Raw genomic sequence first — 27,595 nt, forward strand, 5'->3', positions numbered from 1 at the left:
ACGTTGCTGTTCCTAAAATATACGAGTTCTCCGGATGTGCAGGCTATGTACGTTTAAAAAATGCGTAAAAAAGGTAACTGTATAGACACCGGAACCAAAGTCATTTTGCTGCACTTTACCTATTTCGCTGCCGTCGATCAAAGTACCCGTTCATTTTTCGCCGCCCATTTAAGAGAGACGCTTCCGACATGTTTGTTAAATAACGCTAAGTTGATTGATGGATCCTCCCTAGCTTGCATTGTATAGATACTATATCTGCTATGGTGCTCTACCTTTCAGGAAAACATCTGCGTAACACACGCTATCTGACTTAATGATGGGTTGTTAACTTGTTTCTGATTTAGCACTTACTGCAAGCGCTCTCTAAATTTCACGTTAGAAACACACTGCACGTGCTTGGTTCAAAGCTAAGTGGACTCTTTTTGCTTAGTTGTGCGCTATACCCGGAAAGTATTTCCGTCATAAGTTTTGCAAGATTATCGTGTGCACAAAGTTTGAGTTTCAAGTTAAGTTAGGGCTGTGTTATTGGACGAGGCGGTTGCTATTAGAACGTCTGCTTGCTAGCCGACAGCATGTGCCCGCAAAGCGGCACAACATTTTAGTACTGAACTTTTCATGTATCACTGTATTCTCGATCACCAAGGGGACAGAGGAAGTTCTTGATGTGCTGTGTAAACTTGTTGTGGTTCGGTAAGCTACGGCTGATGAAAAAAAAACGACAAACAATTGCCTTTTGTGTCTTTCGTTGTCCATCAAGCAACCGTTGTCCATTAAGCTGGCTCTAAATTACAGCCCACGGGGGCCGTCGGATAAGCAGCTTCCTGGAAAGCACTGGGTATTAAAGTTTATTCGCACTCTCGTTTTCGTCAATGTTGCTAATGTTGCTTTAGTTTATAGCGTCATTCTTGCAATGACTGGAATATTTTTCATTTCCAAGGATCTATTGGTTTTCTTTTTCGGGTGTTTGTCCTGCATTCTGCTTTGAACAAGCTCGGGTGGTCATTCAGTACTCCACGAACAACAAATGCACGTCGTGAGCATAATGACGTATCATTGTTCAAGCATAAATCATTTATTACAGTCAATGACCAAACAAAAAAATTATGGGCTGCTCATCACTTTCCAAAAATATGAAGGCGATAGCCAACTTAGATATTCTGCTGTTCTACTGTTTAAAATTATGCTGATTTGTTCAACTTTTTGATAAAAACTCTGCTGATGTGCTTGCGAAGATTGTGTTCAACTTCAGAATAGGGCCCTATTTTTTATTTTTCTTCTCTCTCCTAATTCCACCGATTATTCAACCGTATTTAACATTCGTTGAAGTGACGGCGCTCACCTTTTTGCATGACGTTTCGAAAATACATGCCTTGATGTACACTTGTATCCGAACACACACACCGGTTGCATTAGAGTTTCACGATCAACTAGAATACGTCACGTCGTTTGCCTTGATTTCCAACCGCAAGAACTTGCGTCTTGAGCATAGGTCGGCAGACTCACTCATTAGCCGACTCACTTAGGCTAATTAAGACTCAGATCGAACATTGAGTCTGAGTCTAGGTGGGTCCTGCTGGGTAATATTCTCGCGAGTCTGAGTACGAGTGAGTCCGTTTGACGGAAATTTTAGTGAGTCTGAAAAAACCATTTGCATCCACATGATCTGCAATGAGCCGAAAGTGGTGAAATTGGCGTTCTCTTTCAAGTATTATTGTGCTGGCGAAGTATTTCGTAGATGCATTTGCCGGACTAGCCTATATACACCTTTACACGGGAAAATGGGATTCTACAGGCCACGCCAACGGAGCAGGAAACGGTGGAATTGCGATGTTTCCCCGTGCAACCTACACCCATTGTTGCTCTGGCTCTCTCTTCACCCCCGGAACAAGGTTTTTCCAACTTTTTGGTTCGAGGAAAAGAGAATGTCAACGTAAAAAGTTTTAGTATCTTCTTAAACAAATGTAACAGACGGTGTACATAAGGCATGACAGCGTATTTCCTGGACTTATCGCCTGGTTCACCAATCTCAGCTGGGCGGTATTTTAGGGGCGAATCTCCTCTTAGTCTAACCTTGTCACGCGTCACGCGTAACGGAGAGAAGAAGAGACGAGAAAGAAAAGAAGGCAAAAGAAATGGATGACCATTTCTCGTTTTATTTCCTAGATGGCGTTACTCTGCCGCTACTCTCCAATTCGCTGCTTCGCGTGCTTTGCCTGAGTGCGCGGAGAACGAGTGCCTCTCTCAGTCTCCTGGATAGTCACCGTTCGTGGCGGATCGTTGATGGGACATGGACGAAGCAGAGCGGCGGGCGCATTGAAGATGCTTGTGCTGGGTTTCCTTGGCTCGCGTCTCGCCGGTGTTACCGACGCGCCGTCTGCATTCTCGAACGCGATCGGACGCATGGGCGCGTGCACGGACGGGTGGACACATGGGCGGATGGATGCTTGGCCCTCTCATCATCATTCACTCCATGGATATGCTGTGATTTTTAGATGCGGAAGCATCTTATACTCGCGCCTTGTAGTGCGCCGTCCGCGCCGTCCGCACCGCTTCTCGAACATTCGACAGCTGACGCGCGCGCATGCGCCGTCGCGCCGTCGCCCACCATCTGTGCCGCGCGCGCTTCTCCTTCGAGAACATTCGACAGCTGACAGCGCATGCGCCGTCGCGCCGTCGCCCACCATCTGTGCCGCGCGCGCGCTTCTCCTTCGAGAACATTCGACAGCTGACAGCGCATGCGCCGTCGCGCTGTATATATACTCAAGGTCGGCGCTCGCTCGCTCAGTTGCCGCTCGTCCGTTGGTTTGTACGGCGCGTCGACGTCCGAAGTCGCCGTGAAATAAATGCCAACGAATCCACAAACAGAATGATCGACGTCCCTTCGACCAGCGCCGGCCAAACTGTTGGCGGAACCGCAAGCGTGTTCACTCATTTAACACCCCATTTCACAACCACGTTAACCAATTTAGCCATCGACCCAAGTAAGTCGCAATTTAACACCCGTTAACCAATTACATGCTTCCGCATCCTCCTCAGTGTTCCCCCGAGGGAAGCTGCGGGCAATTTTTTTTCTCTGGTCACCTATTTATAGAATGCTTATGCCAGTACGACTTGTAAAAGGTGCACTCCAAGATAATGAAGTTTAGTTGGGAAATTTCGTTTGATGCATTTTCAGAGACTTCATTGATTAAGTTGTTCATCAGTATATGTACGGCCTACTGAATGCTTCTTCTCTGTTCGGCTGTGCAAAAATCTTGTCTGAATAATTATACTTGACCGCTAACTTTTTTTACACTGTAAGGAAACAAAATAGCAAACAATAGGCTGCAATGAGAGTGGGCTCTTAGAAGTTCTGGGTGTTTAATACACCCGTTAATGTGTACTAATAGGTAGTTGGACTGCTGACCACAGGGTCGGGAGAGTGAATCCAGGTTGCGGCCGCCGAATTTCGATGGAGGCGAAACGCTAGACATCCGTGTACCTAGATTAAGGTGCACCTTAAAGAAACACATGTGGTCGAAGTTTTCGAAGCCTTCCTCTCCATCATCATCATCATCATCAGCCTGACTACATCCACTGCAGAACAAAGGCCTCTCCCATGTTCCGCCAAGTTAACCCGGTACTCTGCTTGCTGCTGCCAATTTATATCCGCAAAATTCTTGATCTCATCTGCCCCCCTAACCTCCTGTCTCCCCCTAACCCTCTTGCCTTCTCTGGGAATCCAGTTAGTTACCCTTATTGACCAGCGGTTATCCTGTCTACGTGCTACATGCCCGGCTCATGCCCATTTTCTGATTTCAACTAAGATATCCTTAGCTCCCGTTTGTTCCCTAATCCGCTCTGCTCTCTTCTTGTCTCCTAAGGTTACATCTCCCATTTTTCTTTCCATTGCTCGCTGCGTCGTCCTAAATTTAAGCTGAACCCTCTTTGTAAGTCTCCAGGTTTCTGCTCCGTAGCTAAGTACCGGCAAGATACAGCTGTTATATACCTTCCTCTTGAGGGATAGTGGCAATCTACCTGTCATAATTTGGGAGTGCTTGCCAAATGGGGCTCCACCCCATCCTTATTCTTCTAGTTACTTCAATCTCGTGGTTCGGGTCCGCGGTTATAACATGTCCTAAGTAGACATAGTCTTTTACAACTTGAAGTGCACTATTACCTATCTCGAAGCGCTGCTCTCTTCCGAGGTTGTTGTACATTACTTTCGTTTTCTGCGGATTAATTTTAAGACACACCTTTCTGCTCTCCTTGTCTAACTCCGTAATCATGAGTTGCGATTTGTTCCCTGAGTTACTCAGCAATGCAATGTCATCGGCGAAGCGCAGGTTACTAAGGTAATCTCCATTACCACACACAGTCACTTTACACAGTCACTTAATTATATCACGGTTTTAAGGCGCCAAACCCCAAAAGCTATTATCATTAGGTATTTATTATCTAATATTGTTATCGTCTTTCTTGAGCAAGCCCGTACGAATCACGAAACTACAGTCCACTTGCGTGATTAGGCAGGCCGTATTGTTGCTAGTCAAGTTTAGGTCATCAAAAGAGCGTTGGGCCTGGGCTAAACGTATTCTCGTGTGTTACTTTTGAGCATACAACTTAACAGGTCATAATTTTGCAGTGCTGCTTAGGGTGATGGTTTAACTGTACGTTGTGAACAGAAAACCAGCTCGTGTGATGTTGAAAAATTTAGACATCGGTGGACTGGCAACTCTTTCGTGCTTCCCTCGTCGATCAGTGAAAAATTTAGTCACACCATGAGTTATAATGATGTAATTTTGTCGTTCCAACTTCATTTTCGGAAATTGGTTGTAGTCGCTATCCACGTCTGCTTATGTTTGTGCTTTTTTGGCACCTTGCGAACGAATTTCATTGAATGGTGGTCAATTTTTTTTTAGTATATAAAGTCTTAGACATAGAGTTGCACCTTCGAGAATGCAACGTTACGAAAATTACCATTCTTCTTGCGTCCTGCATGCTCTGTACGAAAAGTTACCTTTTTAATACCTATGCATTTCTTTTATTTATCATTTTTATCACTAACAGCCTTCCTTTAGAGTATGTGACCGCGCATGCGGCCGAAGTGACCTTCCTATACAAGCGCTACTGTTCTTCATATCCGAACTGACAGAGATAACAGAAAAAATCTGAGCATATATACTAGTAAATTGCCACAAGCTCCCTGTCAGAGGGAATGAACAAGGCATGCGCTATCATAACACCATCATAACCAGCATGACAGTGTAAGCAATTTTTATCTAAATTTGTGATATTCATGTTCGACAACGAGGCGTCAATCATGCAAGATGAATTTTTGAATCGAATTTCGAATAAATAGCAATGTCTTATGAATTATTACACATCACTGATATTTGTGCATGCCTATGAAACACAACAGAGTGCTAGAAGCATGATTCTGGATTTTTCATCTGCATCATTCCCCCGCGAGATACCTCAGCCCAGGTCACGTAAAACGTTGCCGGACGTCGAATAAACTTGTATTCATCCACTAGTACGGCTGTGTATGCCAAATATAATTTATTCGTTTGACTTCTACAAGATGGATTTCTAATACTGTGTGACTCTTGGGTATTATCCACTTATCGGACGCTGCTATTACATTTATTCTATGTTTCTTATTCAGCATCAAAGGACTCAACTTGTTAAGCGTGATCGGACCACGTCTTCTTTCTTCTCACTGCTGCAGGTCTGTGCGAGTGTCTGCGGCTGGTGCGGCTGGACATGCCCAGCGCGGTGATCAGAGGTGACCCCCTGTGGCTCAACTGCTCGTTCGACCTCGAGTCTGACGACCTGTACTCGGTCAAGTGGTACAAGAATCACCGCGAGTTCTTCCGTTTTCTTCCCAGCGAGAACCCACCGGGCCAGGCCTACAGGCTGTCGGGAGTCTACGTAGACGTGAGTCTATTATAAAGTTCAGTGAAACGGAACTACTGCGCTGAGCACGTTATAGATGGTTCACACTGTCGAAGATGCGAATCTGCTCGGGGCACATCGTCACAAAATTTGATGCTCATGAATGGGTACTCATTCCTTTTTAATAGGATACTTGGGTCACGGCCAATGGCAGTCCTCCTGGAAAAAAAAGAAAATTTTTCATATTATAAGAAGATAATAATCAAATACAGCACTTCTCAAATTTAGTATATTTCTCACTTGAATCAATCGAAGAAGGCGATCCTTACGTTGACCAGTTTTACCGTCGCGTTTCGTGTTTCTGAAGCACGTTCCAATTTCTGAGGGAATTTCGTGACTCAGAACTAGAGAGAATCGATATTTCACTCGATTTTTTCGGTCGAGGCTTCGAGCTCTAACAGAAAACAACACAGGTGTTTCGCAGGTGCTGCAGATGTTTACTTTCTAGCATGCCACCCAAATGCTGGAGGAACTGCAGGAGTGTGGCACATTCAAACACAAAACCAGGAGATGAAACACACAGGAAGTGGATGAAAGCTTTATTTTTAAGTACGCAAGCAGAAACGTCAAATAGCGTGTACATTAAATCAGGAAGCTTTGGCGCAAGCCACGTGCGAACCACATTGCGCTTCGCTTTGTTTTCAGCAACCTGATTGCCGATTTATTTCACCCTCGAAATAATTAAAGGAAAGCTTGCGAATAAAACATACTGTTCATGCGTTTATTAGGTAGATGTTTTAAAAAGTCCGAACATCGCAATAAACAAACGCCCTTTTCCTTCTCCGAGAAAGAAGGCCTATACTTTGGGAAGTTAAAAAGAAAGAAAACATTCGGTGACTCTCACAGAGGGCGACATCAACGCACGAATTGGGTGACGATTTTTAACGCTTCTTAAGTGCGTAGTATTCAAAACACGTGCTTGCTTTCAGCGTCTAGCTTTGATTCTAGCTAAACAGATACGGCCTGACTTTTGCATTTGCAATACAACCTCCCGCAATTCTTCTTTGTTTCGTTGGCTTATTGAATATCAAACGTCACATTTCACTCCGGCCTTTGGAATGCGCTACTCGCTTACTTAATACAGTTCTTATTTGGGCACGACAAGGGCTCATTAGTGAGAATAAATTTTCCTTAGACAAACGAACTTGGAACGGGCTGATATGACCTCAGCGTAGCCTCAGAACAAATACTAAACATGAATCTCTGTAAACACGGGCACACTTTGAAATTGTTGAAGAATTTGTAGTAGACGCAACGTTAGAGTTCGTGCATGTTGTCGTTCCTGCGCATGAGAGCTGCCATGAGGGACCTGAGTAAATAATGAGCATGTGATTATTAAGAGATTGAAGAGGCTCTTTCTCGTGGATGCGAAACGTGTGAAGGAAATTCATTGTGTCAGGGAAGTATGCGAGACTGCGCATGACGACTTAAATGATTATTCTGAGCCTGGCATATCATTCGAGATGCTCATTAGCACCGAGCGCTGTTTTTGTGGCCGTATATGCGTCTCGCCTAAAACACGGCTAATGTCCTCTCTGACAAAACTGCTCGCCTGTGACGTGATTACATGGAACATATAGTCATACTACTTCAAAATTATTATAAATCTATACAAAAAAGTGAGGTGTCTTCACAGCGGTGCGGTGAAGCAGAGTGCTAGAATCTGAAATCGAGACAGGATGAAAAAAACTCCCGCATATCCACGAAGTCAATGAAGATGAAGGAGCTCGCTCCAGAGCTCCTTCATCTATAATAGGTTTATGATCTGCAAAGTACAAAGCCACAAGATTTTGAATAATGGGACGTAGTGAAAAGTTCTCGAAAGGTCTTGACGACGAGACCGCGCTTCCGCCGCATCGCGAGCCCTCCGGGCCGCCACCTTTGCTTCTGCGGTGTTCATAGTGGGTAGCGGTATAGACGCGCACAGAGTGATATCCTGCGAGAGAGAAAGGAAGCGCACCGAGTGCGAGCGCTATATATATGAGCGCGGCCACCTAGCGGTCCTACCAAACTAGAGCACCCACCGAGAGTGAAGCGAGCGTCGCCTGAGTGGGGGCGCGCTATTTAGTGAGCGTTCTTGAAACGAAGAGCACAACTGCGCCTCTAGCGGGAGCAATGAGCACTAGCGTACACACCGGCGCGACGACGAGAGACAATCTCCCAGCAAAAGGAGCAAGCTCCTAAAAGGGTGTATCGTCAAAATACACCGCAAGGATAATGTAGCGAACGCGTACACTTGACCAAGGCAGATGCAAGGAGCACGAGGTTTTGGGGATAACGAGTGTGCTGTGTTGGTTTTGTTATGATGAACAAATGACTAGCACGACATCTGCTAATCATGGAGCTGAGAAGTAATTTGGTCCAACACTGCTACTTATGACGTTTCAACTATTCAGGTTCATTAATTTTCATCTACATATCCTAGACATGATGGTGATGGCGATTGGGATGGCAAATAACAGCCGAGAGTGTCCACATTATTGCGATAGCAATAATGTGGAAACTCTAGCGTGAACAGGGGTCTCAAAAACCCTGACCGCGAGAGGCGCAGTCCGAAATGATCGTTTTTGTATCATTTTCCTGAGTGCAGAGTACTTTAGGACCTCGAATTGTTCGCTCATGCATCTGATGGGGAATGATCACGCCCGCAGTACAGCGCAAACTGCAGGAGATAACTAGGCAAAAGATTGCGATACTTTAGGCTCGGTCATGATAAATAAAGTCTAAAACAATAGTCTAAAATATTATGATTACCAGAAATAACCAAGCAATGTTATTAATTAACTAAAAAACACTAGAAAAGTGCATGAATCTCCACGAAGTTGAGGATGATGAGTGGGCGAAGATAGCTCCCAAAGTTTTTATGTACGTCGAAATCACCGACTAGTATGAAAGGCGGGCATATGAACGGACGGATAGATGCATGGAAGGTAGGACAGATGGACGGTGCAGGTGATCATGTATTGTGCTGTCATATACCAGATTGATGTACACATAATGTCGGTTTTTTACTGATGTTTTCGTTTTTCATTGTTCGGATGTTAAGTTTCGGTTTCGGTTTTGCGTAGCGTCATGGACGCCGAGAAGCCAAGACCTAAGGAGCGGTTCTCCTAAAACGTTTTGGAAACATGCGGCTGTCTATGTCACCGCGATAGACATGGTGCTAGCCCTCTATTCCCCCCTGTGATTCACTGGCTTTGTGTAGGTGCACCTGAACGGTCAAACAACATGAAGGGACTCGCCGCGACAAAGCGCATCTCAAGTGCCGTAAGAAGCAGGAAGTCGTATGTCGTACACTGAGCTTGCGAATTTTTGTAACAAGTACATTGGGCTGGAAAACATTACATGCTTACCAGATACATTGGTGTCATCGACTCTTTGTTAAAGACTAGTGGGACTTCAACAAACAGGAGTCACTGGGCTCGTGCTACACATTTTCTCAGGATTTACCACAGAAGAGCTGTCACACTTTTTATAGCGGCAAAGCTCTTCAGGAGCCTTGTCCGGTGTGCTACACAAAACCAAAACCGAAACTTAACACCTGCACAACAAAAAAAACGAAAATATGTTTGTGAAAAATCAGTTCCATGTGTGCACCAATCAGGTATATGACAGCACAATACATGATCACTTTGCGCCATCCGTCTGCCCATCTGTTCATCCGTGCCTCCATCCGGGAGTCCTTCCGTCCGCCTGTCCATCGGTCCGTCCTTTATACTGAACGGCGAACTCCGCGTGGAGACTATGGATCTTAGGGCCTATCTTTGCCCTTTCGTAGTCATTCACTTCGTGCAGGTGCGTGAATTTTCCTTAACTGGTCTCAAATGAAAGCGATATATTGCAGAATCAGCCACGAGAATTCAATCATTTGGAAGGTGGGATATGGATACGTTTTTCTCAACTCGGCGTCAAGTTGTATTCAGAGGTGACCCGTGTACTTCCTATGGGAACACCGTTTTTCAAATGGCAACATTAGCTTATGTTTTGTTGAAATTTCTTTTTTAGCAACTTTATAAGAATAAGAGTTTGATAGCAGTAGATGAAACTGAACTTAGAACTTTAATAATGCTCGTTGCAATAAACCGAAACCTCATTTGTCACTCCCTCAATTGCCTGCTATTATTCAATACTACTCCTCTAAGGCCAGTAGTTTAACCACTGAGGCAGACACTCATAAAACTGTCACGATGTTCAATGTGTGCTGAACAGCGAAATGTAGGTGAACGTGCACCAAGAAAGGCCAGACAGGCGCAGAGCATGGCTCAATATAGGAAGGAGTGAAATAAACCCGTACAATCGCGGAGCTATTGAGATTAAACTCCATGCCTCCTTTGCATCGAAACCGTCTGTTCCGTGCTTCAAGTTCCCGTAGAAAGTAAAAAAAGAAAGAATATTGATTCAATGAACGGAATATTTCTAAGAAAAAAAAAGAAGGATACTAAGCAACGGGACGGGTCGTTTCTCCTTCTGCGCGGGACGAGAGATTTTATCGATCACAGTCGGGCATGGCGAAGTTGGGGTGCGAGACGCAATGATCGCAAATTACGTGATCGGCCTTTTCATCTGAGACCATCCTCCCAGTGCTCTCAATAGACTGGCTCTTCGTTTTCCTTCCTTCCCTTTCTTTTTTGGTTCTGCAAACTCGGCTGTATTCACCAAGTCTCTTGGTACACGACAGACCACCGTCCTATGTCGAAGCTCTCCTCGGATGTATATATCATCTGAACGCAAAGTGAACTTTCAGGGAGCAGAGGTGGGGATGAGGTGGATTCTTAATTTCTAAAGTTTCTGCATCAAATACTCCCAGACAATTCTCTTCGTTCACTTCGCAGAATGTTCTTTGAACTGTAAAGAAGAACAGCTAGTGCTTCAATCTTGACTCAATCTAGCAGTTTATTCTCGGCAAAAAATTATATTTTCCAGAATCTTGCATTTCATGCATCGAGTGTCTCTGTATCTCGCTGCCTGCTTTCATTATTAAAGAACCCCCAGGTGGTGGTAGAAATTTTCGGAACCCTTCACTATGGCGTCTCTCCGTCAAATGATGATTTTGGGACGTTACACTTCAAAAAATAATACTATTATCTGCTTCCATTTAGCATATGGCTAAGTCCTGCGTATTAAAGTAACGCTGCTCTCTTCAATGGCTGTGATTAAGCGAACATAATCAGCGCATAGATAGTTACCTATTGTCAAAAAAAAATTATAGGGGAAATGAGTTAGCCGTTTACCTACATCGGCGGCTACGGGAATACGGCGTTTTCTTGGGAGCATTTCATAAACTCTAAAATTACAGTTTATTTTTATTGACGCGGCGAGAATTCGCATGGGAGTGCGTAAAGGTGAGGCCCATTACAGCTTGTTTTACTAGGAACAGCTGTTTCATAAATGTGGTGTTAAGGGGGTAAGAAATAGGCCCAAAGACAGGGAGGTTAGCGAAATCTTAGACCGGCTACGCTATCATATTACCCTACTAGAAGAATATCGCAGTGCATATAATGGTATCAATGAAACCTGACTCCTAATGACGTAGCTTACTGTAGATGCGTAAATGATGCACTATTATGCGTGCCAGTATGTTCACTGGCACGCAGAATCGCTCATCAACAGCCCTAAGTTCACATGTACACTTCAAATAAATTTTTAATAATAACTAAGTTTGCGTGGATGACCGATGGATACATGATAACAGACTCCAAAAGACGTTTCGCCGCACCAGTCTTCAAGCACACAAACAAAAAACACAAAGAGCGAAATATCGTAGGGTCTTGAAACCACCCAGTGCTAGAAATTCAATAGTGGTATTGTAGTTGGGCACGAGTCTTCAACAAACACACAGCTGCGGGAATTTTTTCGAACACAATGCCATAATGCCTGAGGGACACCAGTCTGATGGTCCAAAAGCGGTCCCCGCTCGCGTCATTTTTTCTTTCACTGAAGTGGCCCTGAAGCACTTTTTCAAGTAACCATGGAATGAATTCACTGGGAGAGCTTATTGTCTCACGAATTCAACGCCACAAATATTTTCAAGAATCTGTCCAGTGCGAGTGGAGTTACAAAGGTTTGTGGCCTGCTGCAATTGCATTCCCTCTCCTCTCGTCCCGACGAAAGCACTGGAAGCTAACCAGGAAGGGATAATAGGGCCACAGAAAAACGTCACGTACGCCTCGTGACCTTGAGCACTTTTTTTTCTTTTTTTTCTTTGAATGCGCGGCTTTCTCAGTGTGATTGCGTGTGCACGAGTGGACAAGTAGCGGCCTCCCACGGCGATCCCTGTATCGAGAGAGCGCGCCATGTTCAAATCACCCAATGGCTGACAGATGGGCTTCTTACGTTTGATTTTCGGGTATATTACGTGATTTGTCGAGAAAAGAGCAACCTTTAGCTTACTTTGATAGTTTATTGTGCATTTCAGGCCCCGTGCTGTGCTATAATATTTGGCTCGCGTGTTCTCGGGAGCCTCTACTACCGATCGGCAGCGTTTTCTGGCCACGCTCAAAAGTGTTGCAGGGCCATTTTAAGCTCCGTTCATGGGCTTGTCTCTCCTTCTGTCTAAGTACTCTTCCTCATCGTGCGAGAAAGAGCGGTGAGTGCACGTACATGTGGGCAGATAAGTAAGTTGCTTTAGTAGATGACGTGAGCAGATGCGAATGTTGACGTCATGGCCTAGGCTGGTCATTACACCGGGAGGTTTGGAGAGCATTGATTGTTTGTTGGAATCGATCACTGGTGATCGATCACTGGTGATCGACGCTTTTGGATTATCAATATTGGCATGTTGAATTTGTTTCGCGTGCACCTAGCACTTTCTAGTAGTTAGTTCAAGTACTCATCTTTCAGAATCAGTTTGAATTTGCCCATTTCGGCAGCATAGTGATTTTTGACAGACCTTTGCGCGAACCAGTGTGCGTGTATTGTTCGAAAGGTGCACTGGGCTGGCGAACTTGACAGAAGTACGTTCACCTCGTGATTGTGGTACAGTAACACTGAAGTTCTGCAATGAAAATAACTTTTGAAAGCCGAATATCAAATTAAAATGTCAGCTTCGCAATTTGACAATGTTAAACAGTAGTAATTGCCATAATATTATGCCAGATATTCTATAGACAGCTGTTCCTAGGAGTCAGGAAACATTTGTTCTACAAAACATTTATTTGTGAAGGTCCACCGCGTGTTTAGAGTGTCGAAGTGGCTCTCTATGACAGTTTCCAGCAATTTTAGTTTTACTTTCTTTGTTATATCAGACACAGGGTTGCATCTAGTGTCTCTAGTCGCTCCTATGACACCGTCGTAGACGCTCCTATGGGTGCGCACCAGCGCTGCAAAACTCATGCGCTCGTCAAAACTCTCTTGTTACCCCGCCTGAATTGAGTGAGGACGAGCTTAGAGTTTGAAGATGAGAACATCTCAGCTACAAGTTTCTTGGTGATGATTGTTTGCGTCAGCCTGAGACATCCATGGCAATTCATGGGTTTGTTTTGCTTATATCCTCAAGTTGTCTACTCCGCAGCAAGTGCGTGTATAGCTTCCGACCTTTGTGCACTGCCTTATAGCTACTCTGGTTACCTGCGTGGTCCACACTTCGCTGTAGCGCGGTGTGCTGGCGCTGGCTGAATAGCTTCTCCTAACTATAAGAAGCCTCCCGGCGTACATCTTGTCTCTGACTACGGAGCAGTGCGAAACCTTTTGGAACTGCACGCAATAACGTCATTTTTTAAAATACAGTTTGTGAAAAAAAAACGAAAAAATATGCTTGGATGCATATAAGGGAACGCCAACCTATGCGGAGTCAGGTGGCTCATGAAAATAGGTGATGCTAGTTCTGATAGAGAAGTTCATTGAACACTTAATTTATAGAAGAATTATTCACACCATGGGTGTCTACTATATTGAAACACCTAGAGACTCTTATCACAAGACAACAAAAGTTTCTGACAAAAGAGTATGAGTACACTTGTGTCTCACGAAAAACTATGCAATGCTTCACCGCATGGCACTAGCAATGGAGCAGCACCTCAGTTCTAATTTTCTTTGTCTATGTGAAGAGGAACATCTTGTACAACATTCATTACTTTTTACGCTGTTCCTGGGTCATTTATCTAAAGAATGTACGTATATTCTCAATTTGCTTTGTTCTTGCATATTTATAGTGTTTTTATTGCACTGTTTACCATCTGGCAACCAAAAATTCCACACTTTCCACATTTTTATTCATTCTAAAATATATTTGTTGCTCTACAATACATGTTTTCGGGAATACCATTTCACTGTACAAAGCTTGGTATGCTGTGATGCGTTCTGGAGTACATTTCAAACTGGCAAAAACGACCTTTTTGAGACATATGAAAAAGAATCATTTTCACGTGGTAGAGAAGGACTGAGCATGTTAAAAGCTCATCGGAGGTAGCTTAGGTGCCCAGTAAGGGCAAGTGTATGTTTCAGTAAAAAATGGCCAGTCGTTGATTTGCAAACGCCGTACCCCATAAACTTCCGGTCACCTAATTTACCAGCTCCTACCGTCGAACTAAAAGCAGGTTTTCAAGTTTCTTTTAAGGATAAGGAAAGCATCTGTTTAGTTTTTCAGATAAAAAGAACGTGCGTAAAGCTCAAGGGAATCTCTTACAATTTTTATGGAGCTCAAAATAACTTTTATTTGGATATATCTCGTCCAAAAAGGGAAAAAATATAGAAAATCAGCAGGCTAACTTCTAAAGCTCTTGTTGTCCATCGATGCTATCAAGGCACATTGGTAGGCGAAAGCGGATGTTATCAAGGGCCTGTGTTTGTAAACAGGGAAAGGGTCTATAAAAAATATGTTTCTGTAAGCTTCGTGCATTTCTGTCTGTGCTTCATGCGTGCGTATTACATCAAGGAATGAACAAACAAAGGAAAAAAAGAGCGAACAAATGGTACAAGACGTTTTTTACGACAAATAACCACGTGAATGTACCCCGTTTCTCATGTTCTTCCCATTTCTTTTCGGCCAACTTTCTTGCGATGTCCTTTGATGTGACCATTACTACCGCCAACGTCATCGTAAGAGCCGCGCCTTTATTGCAAGCTCTGCGCATTTTGGTTCCCACGCAACCCTGTTTCGTTATTTCTCATAGTCCATGCTTTTAGGCAGACTACATGTGCGCGCCGCCTCCTCACGTTAAGGCTGCTTACACGCGTTCGCGTTGCAACGCCACGCTTGTTCAACAATCTGGCAAGAAAAAAAAAACAGCCAATGTCGTCATAAAAAACTTCCTTCTCATGGTTTTCTCAATGCAAGTGGGTGGGTCATATGAAATGAGTGCAAAGTCGTAGGGAATTTTATGATAGTATACGCGCACGAGCCGCTCATGCTTTCTCCCTCTTGCCTGCTGACATTATACTAGGAGTTTATTTTTGCTTCACTTCAGTGTGCTCTCGTGCACTTTCTTTATCCCCTTCAATAACGACCGCCATAGTTTAAAAGCCTTATTTTCGCGTTCTTTCCACAAGTATGCATGACACATTGTTTCGAAGAAATGCAAAGGTCAAAAAAAAAAAAGCCGGCGCGCTTTCCTTTCGGGTGTGTCAGCTTTCGAAGCGCCACGCGTCTCACTGTGCGCAGGCGTAAGTTTTCTGTTTTCCTTTGTCTCGAATTTCGACTTTCCTTTGAATTTGATTTTGTTTTCTTTTTTCTGGGCTTCAGGGCTGTTTCTTGTCGGGCATCGCATGTGGCAACATGGGTTTTGTTACTAGGCGCTCTGTTTAGCCTCTTTGCTGGTCGAATTTTAACAAGAATGCGTCGCATGAAAAGCGCGCCTGAAGAAGCGAGGCTGCGAAATTTACATATCAAGAGCCACACAAAAAGGTTTGGAGTCACAGAACAAAGTGGTGCGGTGGTGCGATGGAATTGGGACAGAGCTAGAAAGAAAAGAAAAAGAAGCCGTGAGATGAGACCTGCGAGCGTGCGGTTCGATACACTGCACCTATAAAAAAATAATGGGTTTGTTGGACAGACAAAAAACGCCTGAAGTGACTTGATGCTGCTTCAATGCACTTGCTGTTGCATTGGATGAGCGTATATATATATATATATATATATATATATATATATATATATATATATATATATATATATATATATATATATATATATATATATGTATATATATATGTATATATATATATATATATATATATATATATATATATATATATATATATATATATATATATATATATATATATATGGGATATGCCACAACGGTAGCGTTGTCAACAAGGATAATTATATTTATTTCCCAACAGTTTCGGGAGGGGTCCTCCCTTCATTAGGGGATGAGTTATACTGACATGAGCTTCCAAACTTCGTTGCTGCCGTGTCCCTCTCGCCCTGAAAGATGTTTGCGAGAGTGAGAGGGAACTAGAAAAAGGAAAAAAAAACAAAAAAGGGGGAGAAAAAAGACAAAAAAATGAAAGAAAAGAAAGAAAGTGAAAAAGAGAAAGAACCACTGTCAACACTGAGAACGAAGCCAACTGTCCGTCTACATCCACATACGGTTCATATCACGTGCTGTTCAGTTCTTGACGTGTGTCGGGCCACCCAAGATTGTCGCCGCGGTGCCGGGATGGTCCGTGACGGCGTGCGTAAAGAAAGGGGTTTCCCCGTAATGGGTCGGTCGGCGGGCGGCGACCTTGTACTAACTTACTCCTCATCAGCGCCACGAATCAACAACATACTTTCCCGCCATTTCAACATAATCAGGCAAAGCAAACGACTAACTTCTATTTTCGCGAAGCCACCTCACGTGGTGTACCGCCGGGATAAAAATCTGAAGGACATTCTTGTCAGAGCAAAAACAAACACCCCCAAAATTCAATCAGGGTGCCATCCTTGCGGAAAAGCTCGATGCAAGGTATGCCCACAGATGGTCACAACACGTGAATCCAAAGCGAACCTCTCGGATTTCAAATTCTGCATAACTGAAAGCCTTAATTGTGACTCCAGTAACGTAATATACATGCTACATTGAAACATCTGCGGACAAGAATATATCGACCAAACAGACACGCCATTTCGGCTGCGGTTCAATAATCACCGGTACCACGCCACTTCACTGCCGAAGCTACCTTTATCTAGACATCTGCGCCTGCCAAACCACAGTTTTGAAAATATCAGCGTAACTCTTTTGCAGTCCGGTTTCTCAAACAGACGCGAGCGCGAACAGCGTGAGGCATATTTTATTTTCAAATTTCGTACATTAGTAGCCGGCATCAACGAGGACCCCGGAAAACTCAACTGCCTCCGAGAAGTAAGCCAGGAGAAAATTGGTGACAAAGATTGATAGCTGGAAACCATGTTTTTTTCTGACTGACCCGTACGTGTACACTGTCCTTTCTTGTGTTTTTTTTTCTTACATGCACATACAAAGTGTTTACGTTCGCCTACCACTTCATGACCATTGAAGGGAAACGGACGAAAATTAAAGATAAATAGCCGACCGACCCATTAACGAGAAACCTTTCCTTTGCGCACGCCGCCCGCCGCCCGCCGACCGACCCATTACGGGGAAACCCCTTTCTTTACGCACGCCGCCACAGACCCTCCCGGCACCGCGGCGACAATCTTGGGTAGCCCGACACACGTCAAGAACTGAACAGCACGTGATATGAACCGTATGTGGATGTAGACGGACAGTTGGCTTCGTTCTCAGTGTTGACAGTGGTTCTTTCTCTTTTTTACTTTCCTTCTTTTCTTTCTTTTTTTTGTCTTTTTTCTCCCCCTTTTTTGTTTTTTCCCTTTTTCTAGTTCCCTCTCACTCTCGCAAACATCTTTCAAGGCGAGAGGGACGCGGCAGCAACGAAGTTTGGAAGCTCATGTCAGTATAACTTATCCCCTGATGAAGGGAGGACCTCTCCTGAAACTGTTGGGAAATAAATATATTTATCCTTGTTGACAACGCTCCCGTTGTGACATATCCCATACCTTCACGAAGACTAACTGGCCCATTGAACTATTACTCCCACTATATATATATATATATATATATATATATATATATATATATATATATATATATATATATGCATGTCTGCTTGGCTGGGGGGAGCATAAAACATTTTATGTGTTGTACTCTTTCCCAGTGTAACCTAATAAATGCCTTCCAATGGGATCTGTTTACGAAGGTATTGTTATACACTTTAATTTATGCACTACAGCGCACTTTTTAGCCAAAGCCTTGGTCAAGGACGGTCAACACAAGCCTTACTGGAAGGAATTGTCGTTCCCATCAAAATGCAGCACCTCACAAGAAATGGTGACGTCAGATTTTCCTCTCTTTACGATTCGCACAAGGAAAACAAGCTCCTAGCTACTTGATTCACACTTTCTTTTTCTTTTTTTTGGGGGGTGGGGGAAGAGGGTGGCAAAGGGCGTTGGGGGAAGGATCTGCAAGTTTGCGACTGTGATGCCAGGTGTCGGTTGGATGCCATCTACGTTAAACCCCACATATCATCATCGTTGACCCGGTGATGCGCCGAACTAAAAACAAGCCCTGATAGCAGATTCCCTGTATACGCCCCCCCCCCTTGTGGCACTCGGCCAAAAAATGAGACAACCATTTAGCCAAGTGTAATATAAACTGCTCTCTGTAGTATACAGCTTGCTCTCTGTCGTATACAAGCTATTTACAAAGGTAATTGCTGATAGAGTAAAGAAAACATCAGAATTCAATCAACCAAAGGAACAATCAGGATTTTGAACAGGCTACTCAACAATTGACCACATTCATACTATCAATCAGGTAATAGAGAAATGCTCAGAGTATAACCAACCACTATACATAGCCTTCATAGATTACGAGAATGCGTTTGATTCAGTAGAACTATCAGCCGTCATGCAGACACTGCGGAATCAGGGCATAGATGAAGTATATATAAACATTCTGGAAGAAATCTACAAGGGATCAACTGCTACCATAGTGCTTCATAAAGAAAGCAACAGAATACCAATCAAGAAGGGTGTAAGGCAGGGGGACACAATCTCCCCAATGCTATTCACTGCGTGCTTACAGGAGGTTTTCAGAAGCCTAGAATGGGAACAGTTAGGGATAAGAGTCAATGGAGAATACCTTAGTAACGTGCGCTTCGCCGATGACATTGCATTGCTGAGTAACTCAGGGGACGAATTGCAACTCATGATTACGGAGTTGGACAGGGAGAGCAGAAAGGTGGGTCTTAAAATTAATCTGCAGAAAACGAAACTAATGTACAACAACCTCGGAAAGGAGCAGCGCTTCGAGATAGGTAATAGTGAACTTGAAGTTGTAAAATACTATGTCTACTTAGGGCAGGTAATAACCGCAGAGCCCAAGCACGAGATTGAAGTAACTAGAAGAATAAGAATGGGGTGGAGCATATTCGGCAAGCACTCTCATATTATGACAGGTATAGATTGCCACTATCCCTCGGGAGGAAGGTATATAACAGCTGTATCTTGCCGGTACTTAGCTACGGAGCAGAAACCTGGAGACTTACAAAGAGGGTTCAGCTTAAATTGAGGACGACGCAGCGAGCAATGGAAAGAAAAATGGTAGGTGTAATCTTAAGAGACAAGAAGGGAGCAGAGTGGATTAGGGGACAAACGGGGGTTAAGGATATCATAGTTGAAATAAAGAAGAAAAAATGGACATGGGCCGGGCATGTAGCGCGTAGACAAGATAACCGCTGGTCATTAAGGGTAACTAACTGGATTCCCAGAGTAGGGAAGCGGGTTAGGGGGAGGCAGAAGGTTAGGTGGGCAGATGAGATTAAGAAGTTTGCAGGTATAAATTGGCAGCAGCAAGCACAGGACCGGTGTAACTGACGGAACATGGGAGAGGCCTTTGTCCTGCAGTGGACGTAGTCAGGCTGATGATGATGATGATGAAGATAAACTGTAAAGTAATTTTGTAGTTAACTTTAGCATATATAAACTTATGACCATATGAAAAAAAAAGATATATTGAGTTTTTGATTTTGTTTGTTCTACCCCTCCTCACTTAATTGAGCTTCAATCGACGGCGGGCTTTGATGCCTGTGGCAGTAGGTTTCCGACACTTCTCGTTCCAAGTTTCTCTACCCATATAATGTGACCATGGAGTAATAGCTAAACGGCTAAGCGGTCCCAGCGAATGAGCGGAGACGCCAACAGCCCATGCACGGAACGCTTTCACCGCCAGCGTTTCACGGAGTGAGCCAATCGCCCGCTCGTTTCGGGTCCATGGCGAAGCGTGCGACCGTTTTCCAAATAAGGCCTCTGCCCGATTGACAGCAACGTCACTCTCGCTCAAGTGGGGACACAGCAATGCACTCCAATGAAACAAGCGTGGCATCACTCAGCCATTGCGCTTCCTTTTGCTTTGCTCTCCGCTGAACCACCCGAATGTGTTTTGCACCATACGAATGTGTTTTGCCGACGATGCAAAACAGCAATCGGAGCAGTGCTACGGGCGCTTCAGTGAAATATTTAATGTTGGGTTGTATGATCAACATAAGAAAGAATGTAGGAAAGCAAGAAAGAAAGAAAGAAAATGAAAAAAGGAAGAAAAGAAAGAAAGACACAAAGAAAGAAAGAAAGAAAAAGGAAAGAGAAAAAGAAAGAAAGAAAGAAAGAAAGAAAGAAAGAAAGAAAGAAAGAAAGAGAGAGAGAAAGAAAGAAAGAAAGAAAGAAAGAACGTGACTACTATACCAGACACGCCATCTACGATGGGATAGCCGTCGGCAAGTGGTAAGCGTTTCTCTCTCTCTCTCTCTCTCTGGCGCTCCTCACTTTAGACGATGACAGCGAGATTCCACTGGGACTAAACCATTGGTCTCGGCGCCTTCGCGTCCCGACTCGCTACTCGCTCGCGTGTAGCGAACAGCTCGTCGCGCGCCTTTGTCCTGAACCGCCACGCATACGAGCGCCTGGCCCAGCCCTGAGTAGAGTCTGAATCTCTTCCGAGCATTCGAGGGGTTCGGAGTGTGGCAAAAAGAGAGTCACTTTCTTTTCAGTACCGAAGCCCCTCGCGGAAACTATATAGGCAAGATCAGGAGGCAAGTGTTCCACCCACTCCCCCCACCCCTTCCATTTACCTTTACTAGGGTAGAGCTTGCGAGTCTCGTGAAACGCGAAATGAGAAAAGGCGTGAACATCCTTCGGCTTTTTTGCTCGGCCAGCGCGAGTGCGTTTCGTATTCAGCGATGCCTCGTGTAGTTGTGGCCCAGCGGAGGCCCCCTCTCTGAGAGCACTGCACTTATACACCTCGCCGCGGTGAATTGTTGAGCCATTTCCGAGAGTGCTGCGCTGCCGTTCTTTTATCTCGGCCTGCGTATTTGTTCCCCCCCCCCCCTATAGTCCATACACCAACAACAGTGATGTAGCTTGGCTGCTTTTTTTTTCTTTCTTTATTTTCCTTTCCTACTTTTTTTTGCTCCTTGATGCTGTCTTCACTGGATCGTCGCGTTGTATATCTATCAGCTTGTTTTTCATTTTTTTTCGCTCTTACATTTGCATAGTGTCAGGAAACTTGCTCTTAGAAAAGTGCCCAGAAGAACGTAGACATGTGATGTGTCGAGGGCTGGGCTTGCGTGGAATATAAGGCACGGGCGTGGCCGTTTCTCGGTATTTTACGAAGACTATGAAGGCTTGGCAGTGAAGTGCACTTATTATTTGTTGTTTTTTTTATTTTTTGCTGTGACTGCCTGGAAACCACATGAATATACTTGCGTGCATGTCTCTGTGACGCTGGTATATTACAGCGTCACAGACCTTTGCAATTACCTTTGCAATTACGTGTGCAACCTTTGCAATTTAGTGCGCTACAGCGTGAGAGAAAAGGTTTTTCTGACTGAAATCTGTCGAGGCAAAAAAAAAACTGATAATATTAGATAAAAGAGACAGTGGTAGCTGTCCCGGCGCCGAAGCACATGCGACTTACGAAATGCTACAGTGCAGGCGTAATGACGACATAAGTGTACTAAGAATTGCCGCTAAAGAGAAACATTGGAGTACAACCAAGTGATCTATTAACTCAAATTGAAGATTAAAAAAATATAGAAAAACAAGCCCATGCTGGGTGGATTTAGCATTGAGACATAGGCATTCCACTCAAAAAGACATGGTAGACTACTAACGCGTTTATGACGCTCAACTGTGTCACTCGCTTCCGTGAAGCGTCTCTAAAGGCACCCTTTTGCATCGCAGTGACAAAATAACTATAGACTCAAGCATAATGGGCGTTACAGGCTGGAGGAGTTCCTAATTATCTATTTAAATTTTATCTGAACTGCTCAAACTCTTAGTGATGGACGGCACGAGTGCCTTAATCAACCCACTCTTTGAGCACATAATTACCGCAAACAGCAGCTCTTCGCCTACTCACTCATCTCTAATTTCGCTTTGCGCCACGAGGCGAATGCTTCATTCCAAGATGAGCTCATATCTTTTTTTCGAAATAATTTTCCCGCTTAAAAGACAAGCAGAGAGGCATCTGTCGTAAGCGTGAGTGGAAAGGGTTAACGACTGTAAAGTTCTCGCGCGCGCATTTATAACGGCTCGCTGAAGTTGCCACTAATGGCGTCCAATCTTTCCAATGAACCAGCGTTGCGCTATCTCAAGGACACTGGCTAAACGCCCGTCTAACGCAGCTGTCCAGCTTTAATTGCCTGTCTCGGCTGACCCACTGGTTATTTGGTCGTTTCTCCCCTGTTCTCATTTTCTTAAACCTAAAACCGCGCTTGCTCAAGCACGCCTGTCGTCGCCAGAGCAAGCGAGACAAATGTATGGTCGGTTGTCCTAATTTCAAAATTTTAATCGATTTTACAACTGGAAACGATACCTCTGAAAGGTCATTGCCTACTAGAATACTGAATAGACTGCTTAGCACACCAAAGAAGGGAAAATTGCTGTTCGAGTCCCAGAAAAAATCAATTTAACTAATCTTTTTCTTTCTTTCTTTTTTGCAGCGCTGCAAGTTGTTGCAGTAAGAATAATTATGTTGGAAAATGAGAGCTGAAAATGATGGTATAGCGAATGGGTCACGCACACTTTTCCAGATGACCGGGTTGAAATGCGAAGTAAAAATAAACAAGCTTTCAACATGAGGACAGATAGACCTAACATACTTCTGTGAAAAAAGCTGATCAAGACAGAAGTGCAGAGGAATATGCGGGATTGACGAGTTGGAAAAATCTTTGAACGTGGGATGTTGCTGGAGGCATCATTTCAGCAAGTGTTGTTGGCGAAGTTGAGGGTCAGAATGGTGACTGTTATGAACCCGGCGCTTATTTTATAAAATTAGGTTAATCTTCTCCTTTTTTATATAAAAGAACGTGGGACAGCCGCAAGGAAAGGTTTAATGCTCGAGCGCTTCAAAGTGAACTTTGATAATATTATAATAAATAATATTAAATATATGAAAATGATGAGAAACATCAGCGCTTCTTTGTGTGTTTCAATTTTCCCGCGCAGACGAGCCGGAGTTCTGTGGGGAGTTTGTACCTCAAGGAGACGGACCTGAAGTCGGAGGGCCTCTACGCGTGCGAGGTGTCCGCTGATGCGCCTTCTTTTCAAACGGTGCGCTCCGAAAAAGAGCTCAAAGTGTACGGTAAGTAGTATTATATTTCCAATAAATAGGTTTATTTTCGTTTGCCATCTCCATCCAGTTGTGTTCTTCGCAAGCGCTCGGTGGTCGAATCCACAGGCCAGCTAAATGTGAAACGTATAGAGTAGCGTCAAATCAAGCCGACGACTGATCGAGCCGGCTAATTAAGCCGACTAATCAAGCCAACTCGCGATGCGGCGCCCTTAATTCGTTCGTGAAAGACTATATGATTAAGTATGATGACTAAGTTGCATTCACTGACAAAGTTAATGTAGCAAGAAAAGTATGATGACTAAGTTGCATTCACCGACAAAGTTAATGTAGCAAGAAAAAAAAATAAAAAGTAACAGGGGCACTTCGAGACCCAAGTGTATCTCTTAACAACATCACAAATTTTCTCTGATTTTTGTCGTTGTCGTCGTCATCGTTTTCATCGTCGTCGTCGTCGTCGTCATTGTTGTTGTTGTTGTTGTTGTTGATGTTGTTGTTGTTGTTGTTGTTGTTGTTGTTGTTGTTGTTGTTGTTGTTGTTGTTGTTGTTGTTGTTGTTGTTGTTGTTGTTGTTGTTGTTGTTGTTGTTGTTGTTGTTGTTGTTGTTGTTGTTGTTGTTGTTGTTGTTGTTGTTGTTGATGAGGACGATTTGGTCAGTGGCTGCAGTGACGGCATTCTTGTTCACGAAAAAGATGAGCGAAAACTTTATACACCTAAAACAGCACAGGAAGAACGAAGAATCGCAAAGAAAGATGACATCTTTTCCTTGCAATTGATTTATTTGCAGTATAAACGCCAAAAAAACATATACATCGTACCACACATCTGCAAACATCACTTATTGACGTAATCACTACGAATTAAAACACAATGTCATGGAAAAGGCGTATCTAGTCAACCTACGAAGAGCAAAATCGGAACTCAGACGTGCGCAAATCCACGGACGTGTCGCTCATAAACAAATCACCTTTCTTCTCTTTCCAAAACGCTTCCATTATTCACCGGGCCACGGCATCTGAGCTCTTGGCAAGAACAGAAACATTTGAGAACCTCGCCTCAGAAGAAAAGGAATGTCAATGTGCAGGCAAATGTGCTTCCTAAATACATCGAAGTGACAGCTCATGTTCCCTAACTCGGACGCTCAAACACAGGCCAGTTTGACCGATGTAAACCCGACCACAACTCAGGGGGATTTCACCACGTCCACCAAGCAATCCACATACGTCGAAGCGTGTTTCTTTTCACTACTGATAGCCCTCGTCGGCTTAAAGGTATACATGGACCGGTTAACTTACGTGACGCAGTAATACTACAGGCACGATGTACCTGATCGTCGCGTTCTTAATGTTTGGCGCTACTTTATGAACATGCGTAAGGTACAACCATAGCTCTTTAGACCATGGGTTGCCTGCAACACATCACCCAACTGCGTGCACTTTTCTCAAACTCTTGGCTACAAATCACCGAGATTTCGGCATACACCGGATGGGGCGAAATCACATCCGTACGAACACTTGGGCGATAAGTCATAAAAGAAGAATTTCTAGACGTTAGTTGAAAGTAGGAAAACTCACGAAGCTTACCTTGCAAGCAACGTCACTTCATTTTTTTCAACTGTGCAAATTTTCTGGTACGTAAAAACGCTCTTACATGTAAAACAGAAGAAACCCCTTATGTAATCTACCTTTTACTTTACAGATGAAGCACTACACAGCAATGCTTTCAAATATGAGCCATGTGTACTCCACATTTCACTCTCTTTTTAGGGGCGAAGGTCCTTAGGGTCGAGCCTTGTCCACTGTCAAGTGTGACATGGTATGGATATCCATATCCATATAAGTGTCCATATCCACATGGACAGCCATATGGATATTTATATGGATATCTATATGAATATCCATATGGGCACCTCAACACTAATGCGTATTGCGATTAAAAACAACTCTATTTATACTGTGCACAAGTGTTGTCACGTTTCACATGATTGAGTGGGCAATGTGCGGTAGTTATTGATCTCCCGCAGCTTCGTCCACTTACCATCATTCACTTCGTGAATGTGCTGTGATTTTTTTTACGCAAGAAATTCATTGGAAAAAGAAAGTTCTGTTCCCTATCTACGTTTCCTTTAGTCGCATGCCTCGAGCAAGAACAGGCGTCTCCACCCTTCTCAAGCGCAACGGAAGAGTAGGCAATTTATAGCTACAGATGCACAAAATATAAAATAAGACAGATTGGCGAAAAAAAAAACTATGTTTGGTGCAATAACAGAGCAGTTCACCACGGGGCCAAACTTGCTCTTGTTGCTTGAATTTATTTCCTCCAGTTCTCTCGCAGTCCCTTCTTCCAAAACAAAATTTCACATAGCGTGCCACGTGAAGTACGTCTCAGCGCAAAATGTATGCTGCTACGTCTCGCCCTTGCATCGAAAAGCGGCTACTGCAACAAGAAACACAAAGATCGATACGAGGCCCTCCAGCTTCTCGTTGCGCCAACGCCCTAAAGCAGGTAACGGTCCGACCGGCTCATGTTAGGCTTAAACATAGTAGACGGCTGTCGATAGGTGCACACGGATCTGAAAATCCACTTCATGCGATGACGACATGCCGTAAGCACTGACATCGGCTCGTGTAACTTGGAAACTTGATTGATTGATTGATTGATTATTTAATTTTTATTAATTATTTATTATTTAATTATTATTTATTTATTAATTGTCATATGGGGTTTAACGTCCCAAATTCACCATATAGTTATGAGAGACGCCGTAGTGGAGGGCTTCGGAAATTTCGACGACCTGGGGCTCTTTAACGTGCACCCAAATCTGAGCACACGGGCTTACAACATTTCCGCCTCCATCGAAAATGCAGCCGCCGCAGCCAGTATTCGATCCCGCGACCTGCGGGTCAACTAACTTGGAAACTTGAAGACGTTATAGATAAAATGCACTTCCCGTACGAACTAAGAAGGAACTGCCGGTAGCCCATCGCCAGCATCGTAAACCTTCTGCGGGTGCTCCAAAGACCTGCCCTGAAGGATTTAACGCGAATGACGGAGCGTTGGCGTGTTACGAGGTGGTGAAAATCCCTCCTACACTCGTTGTATACGTTGAAAACCGCAGGGATATTTTTCTTGTTCCATGGTCTATCGGAGCAATAGCCTTGGAGCGTGATCACGGTGTGTAAAAGAAGCAAACGCTGGCGAAAAACCGCCTGGCGACGAAGTGCAATCTTGTCACTCACCGACGAGGCGCAAAGGGAAGTGTCAATTTCGCTCGAAGAGCCACTGCATCGACAGTGCTGTAGCAAGCTTTGGCTTTCCGCTTGATATCCTCGCACTTTGTTCGGGAGCTGTTGCCACATGTAACGACACAGCACGCGAGGCAGCTGCTGTTTGACAGCGGAATTTTGTTATTTGTTTGTTGTGTGACGTGTGCTTTATAGGTGAAATTAGCCACAAGTTGAACTCAGGCTTGTGCCGTGGGCTTAGCTGCTATCAAGATTAGGTTTCCTTTTCTGTTGAACGAAGAAACACCGAACCGCCAAGCTCGAGGCTCTGGTACTGTGCATGTCCTCAGCCACGCGTCAAACTACTGTAAAATGCAGCAAGAGGAAGCGGCCATGCTGACGATTACCATGCGTGCCATTAGAATGACGAAATGGCGAGCGACACCGCCACAGAGTTTGAAGCCCCGAACCTAGCTGATGCAATAGAAAAAGGCAACGGGAAACTGTCGGTTGTTGTTGCCTAATAGTTACTCACGTATGGGAAGGTTGAGGCTACATTATAGCCGGTTATCGCAATACGTATTTGATAATTTCAACTGCCGAATTACATGTACATATATGTGGAAATCGCATGACGAAGCAAGACACGAGCTCATTCAACGCGGCAGCGTTGAGGAGCTTGTTTAGCGGTAATGATGTCGTCAGCGTCGAAGGTTGTGAGCGAGAAAGCACCGCTAGGAGTGAGTGAAATTTCGATGTAGATGGAAACCAAGATGGGATACGGGAGGCATTTGCACTTTAACTTTCTGTGCGGCACAGTGTACACGCTTCAGCAAGCACAGGACCG

At 44.1% G+C, this 27,595-nt stretch overlaps 1 protein-coding gene across 1 annotated transcript in view; it reads left to right on the forward strand.

The window, feature by feature from the left end:
- LOC119172757 (uncharacterized) overlaps window positions 1-27,595 on the forward strand; it is a 95,929-nt gene that overhangs the window by 56,105 nt on the left and 12,229 nt on the right. The window contains exons 2-3 of the mRNA XM_075892984.1: window positions 5,711-5,919; window positions 23,402-23,537. Of these exons, the coding sequence (XP_075749099.1) occupies window positions 5,711-5,919; window positions 23,402-23,537 (345 nt within the window). The remainder of the gene's footprint in view (window positions 1-5,710; window positions 5,920-23,401; window positions 23,538-27,595) is intronic.

This window comes from Rhipicephalus microplus, chromosome 4 (genome assembly GCF_043290135.1).
Source record: "Rhipicephalus microplus isolate Deutch F79 chromosome 4, USDA_Rmic, whole genome shotgun sequence".
NCBI lineage: Eukaryota > Metazoa > Arthropoda > Arachnida > Ixodida > Ixodidae > Rhipicephalus > Rhipicephalus microplus.